Genomic DNA, 11,570 nt, shown 5'->3' on the forward strand with positions numbered 1-11,570 from the left:
AGCCTTGGGACTCTCCCCTGTTCCAGGCTCAGGTTGAAAATGCGCTGTAGAGGACTCCCCAGTTCCAACGCACAGGCCTTCAGCAGTCGTGGTGATACACCATCTGGACCCGCTGCTTTGCTGGCACGAAGTCTTTTCAGCTCTCTGCTCACTTCTTATCTGAAAGCCACTTTCCCCATCATCAGACAAGTTCTGATTTTTAAAATTTTGTAATATTAATTCAGATAAAATATTATTATTATGTGCTATTAGAACATCTATTAGTTTTGGTATATTAATGGATTTCCATCTAACCACTATGGTATGACGTTCTGTGAATGGTATGTGACAAAAAAAATCCTCAATCTGTTCAGTACAGGGCGGCACAGTGGTGCAGTGGTAGCGCTGCTGCCTTGCAGTTAGGAGATCTGGGATCGCTTCCTGGGTCCACCCTGCGTGGAGTTTGCATGTTCTCTGCGTGTGTTTCCTCCGGGTGCTCTGGTTTCCTCCCACAGTCCAAAGACATGCAGGTTAGGTGTATTGCCGATCCTAAATTGTCCCTAGTGTGAGTGTGCGTGTGCCCTGTGGTGGGCTGGCGCGCTGCCTGGGGATTTATTCCTGCCTTATGTCCTCTGCTGGCTGGCATTGGCTCCAGCAGACCCCCTGTGTTAGGATATAGTGGGTTGGAAAATGACTGATTGACTGTTTGGTACAAAGTACCCAAAACCAGAAGTGCCAGTTTTTCGGGAAATAAAAGTGAACACTTCTCTCCAAAAGTGTTAAATATAGCTACATCATTACCATATATGGATAAGGCTTGCAGTTTCTCCAACATAGTTGTGAAGATGAAGGGAATATTTTTGCCACCCTGCATGGTGTAACATACCATCTTAGTAAAAACTTTTGTGCTCTCTTGCAATGAGTGGTGTAATGTGATGATTTAATTGACCAGTATAATGCAGCTTTCAATTGTTTTTTTGAGGGAGTAATATTCAAATCTTTTTCCCATTGTAACATCTGAGGAAGCATATCTATGGTGGAGAGTTCCTGTTGGAATGTGTAAAAAATGATATTCCTATGAAACATCCAAACTGAGATTCACAAAAATCTAATAACTTACTTTGGAATAGTTACTTTGTTATAATCCAAAGATTGCAGAAGATGACAAATCCTCAGGTATTTGTAGAAGTCATTGCATGGCAGTCTATATTGTGCAATTTCTTCATATGTCACCAGACTGTCACTCTTTTAAGTAAAATAATTTATTTTTGTAAGATCTTCTGAGACATAAGGTTGGGTGTTTTGGATGGTATGTGTATAATAAATACAACACATGCAAGTGTAATACATAAAACAAAGTTTGATTTCTTCAAATAGTTGTGTAAAAAGATTGATATATTTGAACCACATATGCAAAGATATGCTTATATTTCTACAGGACCAGACTCAGCAATTTTGTGGTCAATTTTGTTTTTTTTTTCCTCTACCTAAGGTAATTTCATATTAGTTATAAGGGATAAAAGGTATTACAGTATGATGTATTAAACACAAAACAGTATCTATATTTAGTAGCTTATATTTTGACATAAAACATGTTAAAACAAAACTTATAAAAATACTTAAAACAATGAAAATACAACAGACAATAAGATTTTTTATAAAAGAAATATAAAACACAAATAAAAATGAATAAAAAATAATAGCAATATAAACTCAATCAGGAGAGTCCCTATAAGTACAGACAGATCTGAATTTTGATCAAATAAAGAATATTATAGGAATCAGGGTGCACACAAGTATGCACAAAGTTCCAGATTTTAGAGGTACAACATAAGGAAAGAAGGAATGCTTGTGCTTATTAATGTGGGTGATCATTAACTCCACACAATAATGCCTGTCTGTGCCACATGGAACGAGTAGAAGGAGTGATGACACAAAGTGAAAGAGTTCTTGTGAGCATTGACCAACAACTGATTTTAATATTTATAGTGCTAAATTTATTTTTTTGGTTACATAATTATAATGATACTTTTCGCTCTCTGTCCCCTTTCACTTCAATTAAATTTTAACTTTATTATCCCATATGGGGAAATACATTTCGATTTTCCATCAACAATAAACTTAGACATATGTTTTAAATATAAAAAAACAGGATGGACAAATACAGCATAAAAAGGCCACATATGTCTAAACACCAACAAGCATACATGAAGTAAACATACATACATATGCAAACACCTATACTAAAAAGTATACATCCATCTATATAGTGTCTTATATGAGTCTGCAATATCAGTGACGGATGTGTATTCCAGTTGATTGGTCTTTTTAAACAGCCAAACTGCTAAGGGTACAAATGGTGTCTTATATCTGGAAGTTTCCTTTGAACATTACCAGAATCTTTTTAATGCTACAGAGCTGAAATTAAATTAGTGTGGTGTGTGTGTGGGATTGTTGAGGAGCTTTTTAAGAACCATGTTCTCAATATAGCTGTTGCACTGACTTCTGCTCCACCCCAATGACCCTACCAGCTACTTTAATCAGGTCCTGAAATTTGACTTTGCCAAAGACACAAAGTAACCCAAAAGAGAGAACTCTCGCAGAAAAGATAAGTAAAACATGGAGAATGTGACAGTTCACACCAAAGTTGTTCAATTTACACAAGACAAACTGACTTTTCTGGAATTTTCTAGAAGTATCCAGCGCACCTTTTTTGAAAGGAAACTTTATTTTCCTAAAATCAGTTATTATCTCTTTGTGTTTATCACATGGAACTGTTTCCCCAAATTCAATCTCTTCTCTAGGGCATTTCTGGAGGTGGCAGCTCTAGGGTGGCGATGTAGTGGGTCCCAATAGGTCATATAGGTTCAATTTATCTAGGGACAGTCCTATATTTCAATATGCTTACCTGCAAAGTCCCTGGGCTTGAAGAATACAGGACCTCTCTGTCTTCTCGATGGAGTTCATCACAGCTAAGAGGCCTCACCCTGACAATGTATACACCAAGAAAAATACAGAATGGAAGATGTAAAAATGAGGAAGTAAAAAGCATTCCAACATTAAAGTGTCTTTCTCATTCTCCAAATGGCATTTTGAATATTAAAACTTAAAATAAAACCTAAACAAAACTAAAACTTAAAATACTCTTATGCATGTTAATCAGTTTTAATTCAGTTATCTGCTGAAATCATTATGGTTTTGGCACAAATGATTCACTTTTTCTCCTTATCTTACCTAACGGCAGCAATGATATTGCTTTGTCCATTTCCACTTTGGTTTTTGGCATCTTTGCTTTCTTCTGATTTACTAGGGACAGGAGACGAAAACCAATAACAATACATTTATTTATTAAATATTAATTAAGACATACAAATTGATGAGTAAAAAATACCAAATAAACTACCGTATATTTTATAGTTTTTGTTAATTTTCATTCATGTGTTACAAATACTAACCTTTTATATATACACCACTGCTGGTCAAAAGTTTTCGAACACCTCAGTTTTTCCAGTTTTTCTTTAAATTTATTCAGTTGGAATGCAATGAATTACCTAAAATGGTGAAAAGGTAAGTCATAAACTGCCTAAGGTTTAAATCTAAAGTTTGGGTTAGCAAAAACTGAAAAAAAATTTCAGAATATTACAAATGGGCCTTCTTCAGGGAACAACTAATAGGTTGCAACCTATATTCTGCAGCAACTGAAGTATATTAAGCCTTGCAAAGTTGAAGAAAACAATTTGCACAGGTGTCACAACTTCTTTTGATTACTTAAAAACCCTCTGTCTGTCTTAAAGTAGACTTGGAACTCTACTCGGACAATATTACTCTGCAGAAACTTGAAATATCCAGTGATTATGGTAAGAAAGGGCATTATTACCCTTAGAAGTGTAGGCCTTTCATTCAGAGAAATTACAAAAAAAATCTTGTCCTGCACAATTCAAAGGCAATGGTCAAACTAACAGTGGTCAAAAAAAGCAAGCCTTGGTTTCTACTGTGAAGAGGAGATTGTGCTAGAAGTTTGAAAGGGTGAATGGCAGCAAGAAAGGTATTCCTTAACACTAAAATAGGGCCTTAAAATACCAGCTGTGGACTACTGCAGACTGAAAGAAAGTCCTATGGACCGATGAATCAAAATTTGAAATCTTCGGTTCATCACGCAGGGTGATGTATGCTGTGAAGTTGGTGAAAAGATGGTTCTTCAGTTTGTGACACCAACGGTCAAACATAGAGGATGAAGTGTGATGATCTGTGGTTATTTTGCTGGAGGCAGAGTTGATAACTTGCACAGAGTGACCAGCATTCTAAATCAAAAGGGTTACCACAGTTGGCTATTATATCAGAATCAAAAATTTGAATAAAATTCTGCATCTACTTAATGATTCTTTGACTTATTTTTTTATTTGCTACTGTTTATTGGTTGTACGACTTGATTTCATGAAATATTAAGACATTAAACTGTGCATTTCCATTAAAAACTGGAAAAAATGAGGTGTCCCAAATGTTTTGACAAGTAGTGTATATTATACGAGGGAGAGCCAAGCTAAAGTTAGAAAATGGGATTTATCAGATAATGGAACGAACCTTAACAAAACTGATAATGTCTTTTTTCAATGTAGTCTCCACCCTTCTCAATGTACTTGTGCTACCTGCCGGGAAGTGCCTAAATTTCAGCAGAATAAAAGGCTTTGTCTTGTCCCTATCTACTATATTATATATATATATATAAAATCCTAAGCCTAAAAGTGCAACGATTTTACGATTTTGACATTTTTATTTCACATTTTTTGTCACACTTTAAATCGGGCTTATATTAAAACCTTAGAATAAGAATGTGAAAATCTAACAACATCGATAAAGTTTGAAAGGAATGATAGCAAACACATAACTTCTTATATGTTTGGTATCATTCTTTTCAGAATTTATCGAACTTTAATGTGATGTTAGATTTTCATATTCTTATTCTAAGGTTTTAAAATAAGCCAGATTTAAAGCGGGACAGAAAAGGGACATAAAAATCTATACTAATAAAAGGCAAAGCCCTCACTCACTCACTCACTCACTCACTCACTCACTCACTGACTCATCACTAATTCTCCAACTTCCCGTGTAGGTAGAAGGCTGAAATTTGGCAGGCTCATTCCTTACAGCTTACTTACAAAAGTTGGGCAGGTTTCATTTCGAAATTCTACGCCTAATGGTCATAACTGGAAGGTATTTTTCTCCATTAACTGTAATGGAGTTGAGCTGCAATGACGTGGGGGGCGGAGTTTCGTGTGACATCATCACGCCTTCCACGTAATCACGTGAACTGACTGTCAACGAGGTAGAAAACCAGGAAGACCTCCAAAAGCGCTTAAGAAAACATGCATTATATAATTGAGAAGGCAGCGAAACAATAAGAAGCGAGCGAGTGACATATACTACCATATTCATGAGTGTTGCTACCTCGGAAAGAAAGCAAGGTGTAAACCTAAACTTTAAATTAAGTTCATAGACAGGCTACGCTGGCGTTTCACATGCCCACGGAATGCGGGATACAAGTTTAATGAGAGGACGCAGGATATAAACGAGAGCTTTGATCACTTTGTAACTAAGTTAAAATTGCAGGTGAAGGGGTGTGCTTATGCAAATTCCGAGAGACTGTGTTTGTGGGGGATTGACAGTTAAGGCGGGTGGGGGAGTCACGTCATCATCACCCCTCCCATTTACCTCATTTTGCTCTGAGCTGAGCTTCGCGGCTAACGCCGTCTTCCGAAGCAACTTCGTCACACTGCCACCAAATACTCACAGAAAAATCCACAAGTTAATACACACTCTGTCTCTAGAGTTTCTTCACACTGAATCCTCCAGGCACTACTTAAAAAAGGTCACATTGACAATCGTGTTGCGTTATTTTTAAAATCTTTCCTTTTCTTAGCACAAGCATAGCTGAGAAGCTTCGATGCATGTGCTCCATAACGCGTTAAAAATAATGCATTTAATCACACTTTGCATTACAAGCAAAGGGAGCTTTTGTCAATGCATGATTTCCTGGTACACCGATTACATTGATCAGCACACCCCGATTCATTTTACCCTCGCACCACCTTAGTTTGAGAAGAAGTATGAAAAAATATGAGGTTAACACAGAAAAACAGATCACCAATTCAAGCTTTATGAATAATCGATTCGCCATCAATAATTGTTTTGGTAAAGCCATCCTCCTTCCATTTTATAATTTTTCCGCCACTAGCCATGATTAAATGAACGGTAAAAAAGTAAGAGCGAAGCGAGGGTGACTTATTTAGGCAGGCATATATATGACAGCAACACTCATGACAATGTCAATCATGTTACGTTATTATTAAAATGTTTCCTTTTCTTTTTCATTACTTCTTTAACACACTACTTCTCCGCTGCGAGGCACGGGTATTTTGCTATATAAATATATAGTTTACCCGCAACCACTCCAGTAGTGCTCAATGTACCTGTACTTCTTAAAACGTTAATGTTTTACTGTTTAATAACTTATAGACTATATTTTATTATTTTTCCCTTGCACTCAATAACCAAAGCTATACACACACATATAGACACATACAAACATACACACAAGTATATGTATGTGTATATGTATATATATATATATATATATATATATATATATATATATATATATATATATACACACACACCCTATCTACATTATATATATATATATATATATATATATACAAACACACACACACACACACACACACACATACATACATACATATACATACGCACATATATATAATTTGTGTGTGTGTATGTATGTATGTGTGTGTATATATGATGTAGATAGGTATGTATATATATATATGTAGATATGAAGATATGTATGTGTATATATATGTATGTATGTGTGTGTGTGTGTATATATGATGTAGATAGGTATGTATATATATATGTAGATATGAAGATATGTATGTGTATATATATGTATGTATGTGTGTGTGTGTATGTGTATGTGTGTGTGTGTGTGTGTGTGTGTGTGTGTGTGTGTGTGTGTATATATACGACAGCAGCAATCCAAGCTGTGAGAAAACAGTAAAAAGGAGGCGTGTCAGACGTCGTGGTACATTTTCTGATGCAGCTACCGAAAACAACTTCGTGACGCTGCCGCCAAATACACAAAACAATTACTTTGACAATCATGTTACGTTATTTTCAAAATGTTTCCTTTTCTTTCTCTTTCCTTCTTTAACACACTACTTTTCTGCTGCCAAGCGCGGGTATATATATATATATATATATATATATATATATATAGATTGATAGAGATATATATATATATAGATAGATATGAGAACAACATATATATATATAGATAGATATATATATATATATATATAGATAGATAGATAGATAGATATGAGAACAACACTCATATCAATGACAAAACAATTACATTAACAATCATGTTACGTTATTTTTAAAATTTTTCCTTTTCTTTTTCGTACCTTCTTTAACACACTACTTCTCCGCTGCGAAGCGCGGGTATTCTGTTAGTGTATATATATAATGTGTAAATATATATATATATAAATAAATGTACTGTATATATTGTGATGTCCCGTCAAATAAACAAACTCAGGAGCCGCTTGTCCGGGGTAGTCTTTCAAATGCCGACTGGCTTTTTATTCAATATGCCACGATATAAAGATAATTCACCTTCATCCTATCTACCTCTTTAACTGTTCGCTCCCTTCACCACTTGATGCTGTCTTCCTTTCGCTCCAGCAACAGCTACTAATTCTGACTACCACTCCCCCTTTTTCTCCTCGCACCGTTAATTGACCCGGATCCCTGTCACTCAACTCTCTCTCTAGGGAGGTGCCCCAAGCCCTTACAAAAAGTGTTCCACCAATACCCCAACACTGCCAATGGAAGACACATCACTATATATATAACAAATTTAGATTTACATAAGGAGTAATGCAACAAGTAGATAGCCCCGAGGGCTTCATTCTTTCACCAGATGAATGGCAAGAAGTTAAGAATCTCATTACTCCATACTAAAGCACTCCTTTCTGTGAGCGACATTCCGTCTCACACACACTTTATCCCTGGGATTTTTTCTCCTTCCAGAAAATTTTTTCCTCATTTACTCTCCCAGTATAAAAGGTTTTATATCCTTTACCTTGAGAAAGCTTTTATACCTTGAGCTCCAAAATCACTTCCTGGGTTACAAAGAGGCTACACATCCCTCTAACAGCCCTTCTTGTCCATATACACCTAACCCTGAATGTCCTTAAAGTGTCAGGTTTCCAGTGCAGCTTGCAAGCTACCTTCATTGACTCCCTCATTCTGTTAAGGGAGAGTATGGATAAAACCCTAAAGGCAATGTACTGGTTTGCTTCCTGTTTTCTGTGGTCTTACGCTGTTATGAGTACACAGTCAGGAGGCTTTAGCATCAGGTGGACTGCATTGCTCTCAAGCATCATGCAAGAGTATTGCCAACTTCCTCTCAATGAACCACAACCTCTTGAATCTGAGGATGGCCCTGGTGGATATACTTCCAGAATGCATCTAATAATGATCTCTTGCCAACCATGTAACAGTATTGTAAATATATAATACAATGAATCATTTGAAATATATTTTTAATTAATATACATAAAATTCTGAACACAATGCATTAAGCAGGGATATACAGTATGTAATTTATTAAAGTGAGTATACATTTTCAACTTCTATTATCATCATTAAGAGTACACCTGTCAGTAATATCGATGATTGGATTTGATTTCATGTAAGCGGTCAGTGCTTTGACTACATAATGCATAGTTTACAGTGCACTAGTAGCCAGAGTGTGATTTGTTGAATGTATGAGCAATATAAACATGGGTGGAAGATATACATGTGTATTGCATTACTAATATTATGATATAGCACTCAAAATATTTCAAAATGATATAAATACACATATCAATTATTATAAGCTACTCAACTCCAAACACTTAAATGCGTACCAACTCTACCACTTGTTACTACTTTATCTCCATCCCTAGAGAAGAAAAACTGGTCAGCTAATTACTGAACTAATTGTATATTAAAGCCTGTGAAGAATACCAGATTCACCATTTTATTCATTCACCAACAACCAAAAAACTTCTCCCTCATGCCCAATTTAAATTATAATTACTCCTTATCCACACCATTTTTGTATACCCAAGATTTCAAACAAATATTGAATATTTTCTTCCCCGCACATCCGTGCTTTGAATGCATTTCTGCCTTTGATAAGACATGCTCATTAAAAGTCTCGCTGTCACTGGAAACTTTCCCCAATCCATCAAATAACTGAAGTCTTTCAAATGATTATAATCCTTTAATTCCAATAAGAGGGGATATCCTTGGAACATTCATACCAGTTAACTGCAGTGCTATAGCACTGAGGCCAGAGAGCATAAAGTACCCCTCTTTTTAACTAGATTAAATTCAATCGTTGTAACCAAATACAGCAGAGATTAACATCATACAACAGGAAGAGCTACACTTTTTATTTTTGTAACATCAGTACTTGAAAAAGAGTTGTATGCATTTTTTTACATCAGAAGATGAAATCGCAACCAAGCAGGGCAACCTAACAGTGAGGTAAATACTCTATTAGAAGAATGATATCCTCAGAATGCTCCCAATAATGTTCCAGAGCCAAATCTAGGGTTTCAGGTTCCTCAGGTTTTTTTTGTTTTTTTTTAATTTGGTGTCTCCTTTATCATCCATCTTAATAAAAGGTATATTATCAAAGCTCAAGTGGAGTGGGCCTGCTACAGAATAAACATGTCCCCTTAGTCAGAAGTCTAGAGTTTGTTTAACTGAAGAAACCATACTTAGGTTCAGCTCACTTAGATGGTTACTTTCCACAATCAGGGTGGAGTGATGACACAAGTTTGTGTCTGGGTTAGGGTATTATTGAAAGATTGCCCATTGTTTACTGACAGCATTAATGGGACATCATACAAATGTTACAAGGAGACTGCTAGAAATTTTTTTGTGGTATACACCGGACTTCAGTTTGCAAAATTCAAACAAAAATGTCCTTTGAGTTACATCTCTAGAATGCTACAAAATAAGGGTCCAAAAGATGTTGGCTTCCAGGTCCTTCTGGGCTCTTCTGGAAACATCAAATGTCTAGTGAGTGAGACTTTATTAGAATATTTTGATGGACCACTAATATAAAGTCGTGAATTGTATATATCAGCCTCCACAAAATAAAATTCTCGGGTCACTAAATGACAACATTTCCACACTCCCCCTCTTTACTATCACTGTAATTTTCCTTTCTCTCTTTTGCGGATCTTACATATCTCTCCATGTTACAAATCCTTGCACTTCAGTTTAAAATCAAAGGAATGCCTATAGTTTCTGATTTCTTCTTTGTTTTTGAAAACACTTTTTTCCAAACTACCACAGCTTTTCTTGCAAAAGAAAACGACAAGATCACAGAAAACGAGCAGGTATATTGTTACTTCGTTTATATCTGCATGTTGCGTTGGATACATAATGCAGTCGGTGTTCAGTTTTATATTAATAATCAACACTCACAAACACATCCATCTCCATATCTTTCCTCGATTTTATAATATCTTCCATTACATACAAAACCGTACAACACTTTTCATTCTTATTTCCAGTAATTATGACTACCCGTTCCCACAACGCTTAGTTTCGCACCATTATTACGAAGAAGCATGCGCAGGGAAAGTGGCAGCATTTGCTCAAACGTGTTGGACCAACCCCAGATGTAGCCCAATACCTCAAAAGGCTGTGAAACATTGGAGACGCGTCCGAACTCGAACTCTGCCGTCTGTAGTGGATATAAAGTCCTTAGTGTAGTCGCCACTTGTTTCACCGAGAGAAGGACAAGGTGAGTTAACTTTCCCCACACCCACTCGCTCCTCATTTCCTCAAGCCAGTAATGAGTGACCGGCTAGCGTTAAGCGTCGGCGCAGTCGTAGAAATCCCTTGCGCGTTAAACATATTACTGTAGGACATTTAAAGAAAATACAGTCTTTCTTTAAGTAGTCTGTTTCGTTTCCTTTATCTTCTCAAGCAAAATATGCTTATTCCAAAATAAGTATTCCCATATTTCATTTCCCTAGTGATATTTCATTTTGTCTCTAGTATTGTGCTGTTCACCAAACATTTAAATTGGTTACGTTTAAACTTATACCATAGCAATGCTTAACTGCAGAAGGGGTTAAGATAATAAATATTTTTCAAATGACTCTTGCGGTTTTTCACACAGGTTCTGACCAGCCTGTCTATGGCTTGCAATTAATTGCTAATTGGTTAAAGATTAACAAACAGTCTGTTCCCATTTTGTAGTGTGTTGGAATCCTCACAATGGAAGAGGAAGGGAGGAACCAGAGGAGGCGTTCGTTTACATATTAATCTTTCCTACAGCAGGAACATTGAACAAGGGTACAGCAATTTCTCATCCTTACACACTCCTCAAAATGAAATTATGTTCCAAGCCTGGGATAAGATGGTGATGCCATTTATAGAAAGGATTTTAGTAAAGACCACATTCTTTATTTTAAAAGTTTTTACACCATTTACAA

At 36.1% G+C, this 11,570-nt stretch overlaps 1 protein-coding gene across 2 annotated transcripts in view; it reads right to left on the reverse strand.

Annotated features, from left to right (window-relative positions):
• Positions 1–10,992, reverse strand: part of LOC120531563 (kinesin-like protein KIF12) — a 50,661-nt gene extending 39,669 nt beyond the window's left edge. For both annotated transcript variants that reach the window (XM_039757080.1, XM_039757079.1), the window contains exons 1-3: positions 10,763–10,992; positions 3,214–3,285; positions 2,888–2,966 (exon numbers count right to left, since the gene is read on the reverse strand). In XM_039757080.1, coding sequence (XP_039613014.1) covers positions 2,888–2,966; positions 3,214–3,285; positions 10,763–10,782 — 171 coding nt within the window. In that variant the 5' untranslated portion in view covers positions 10,783–10,992. The remainder of the gene's footprint in view (positions 1–2,887; positions 2,967–3,213; positions 3,286–10,762) is intronic.
• Between the last annotated feature and the right edge of the window lie 578 nt (positions 10,993–11,570).

The sequence above is a fragment of the Polypterus senegalus genome, chromosome 6 (assembly GCF_016835505.1).
Source record: "Polypterus senegalus isolate Bchr_013 chromosome 6, ASM1683550v1, whole genome shotgun sequence".
In the NCBI taxonomy this organism is placed as follows: Eukaryota; Metazoa; Chordata; class Cladistia; order Polypteriformes; family Polypteridae; genus Polypterus; species Polypterus senegalus.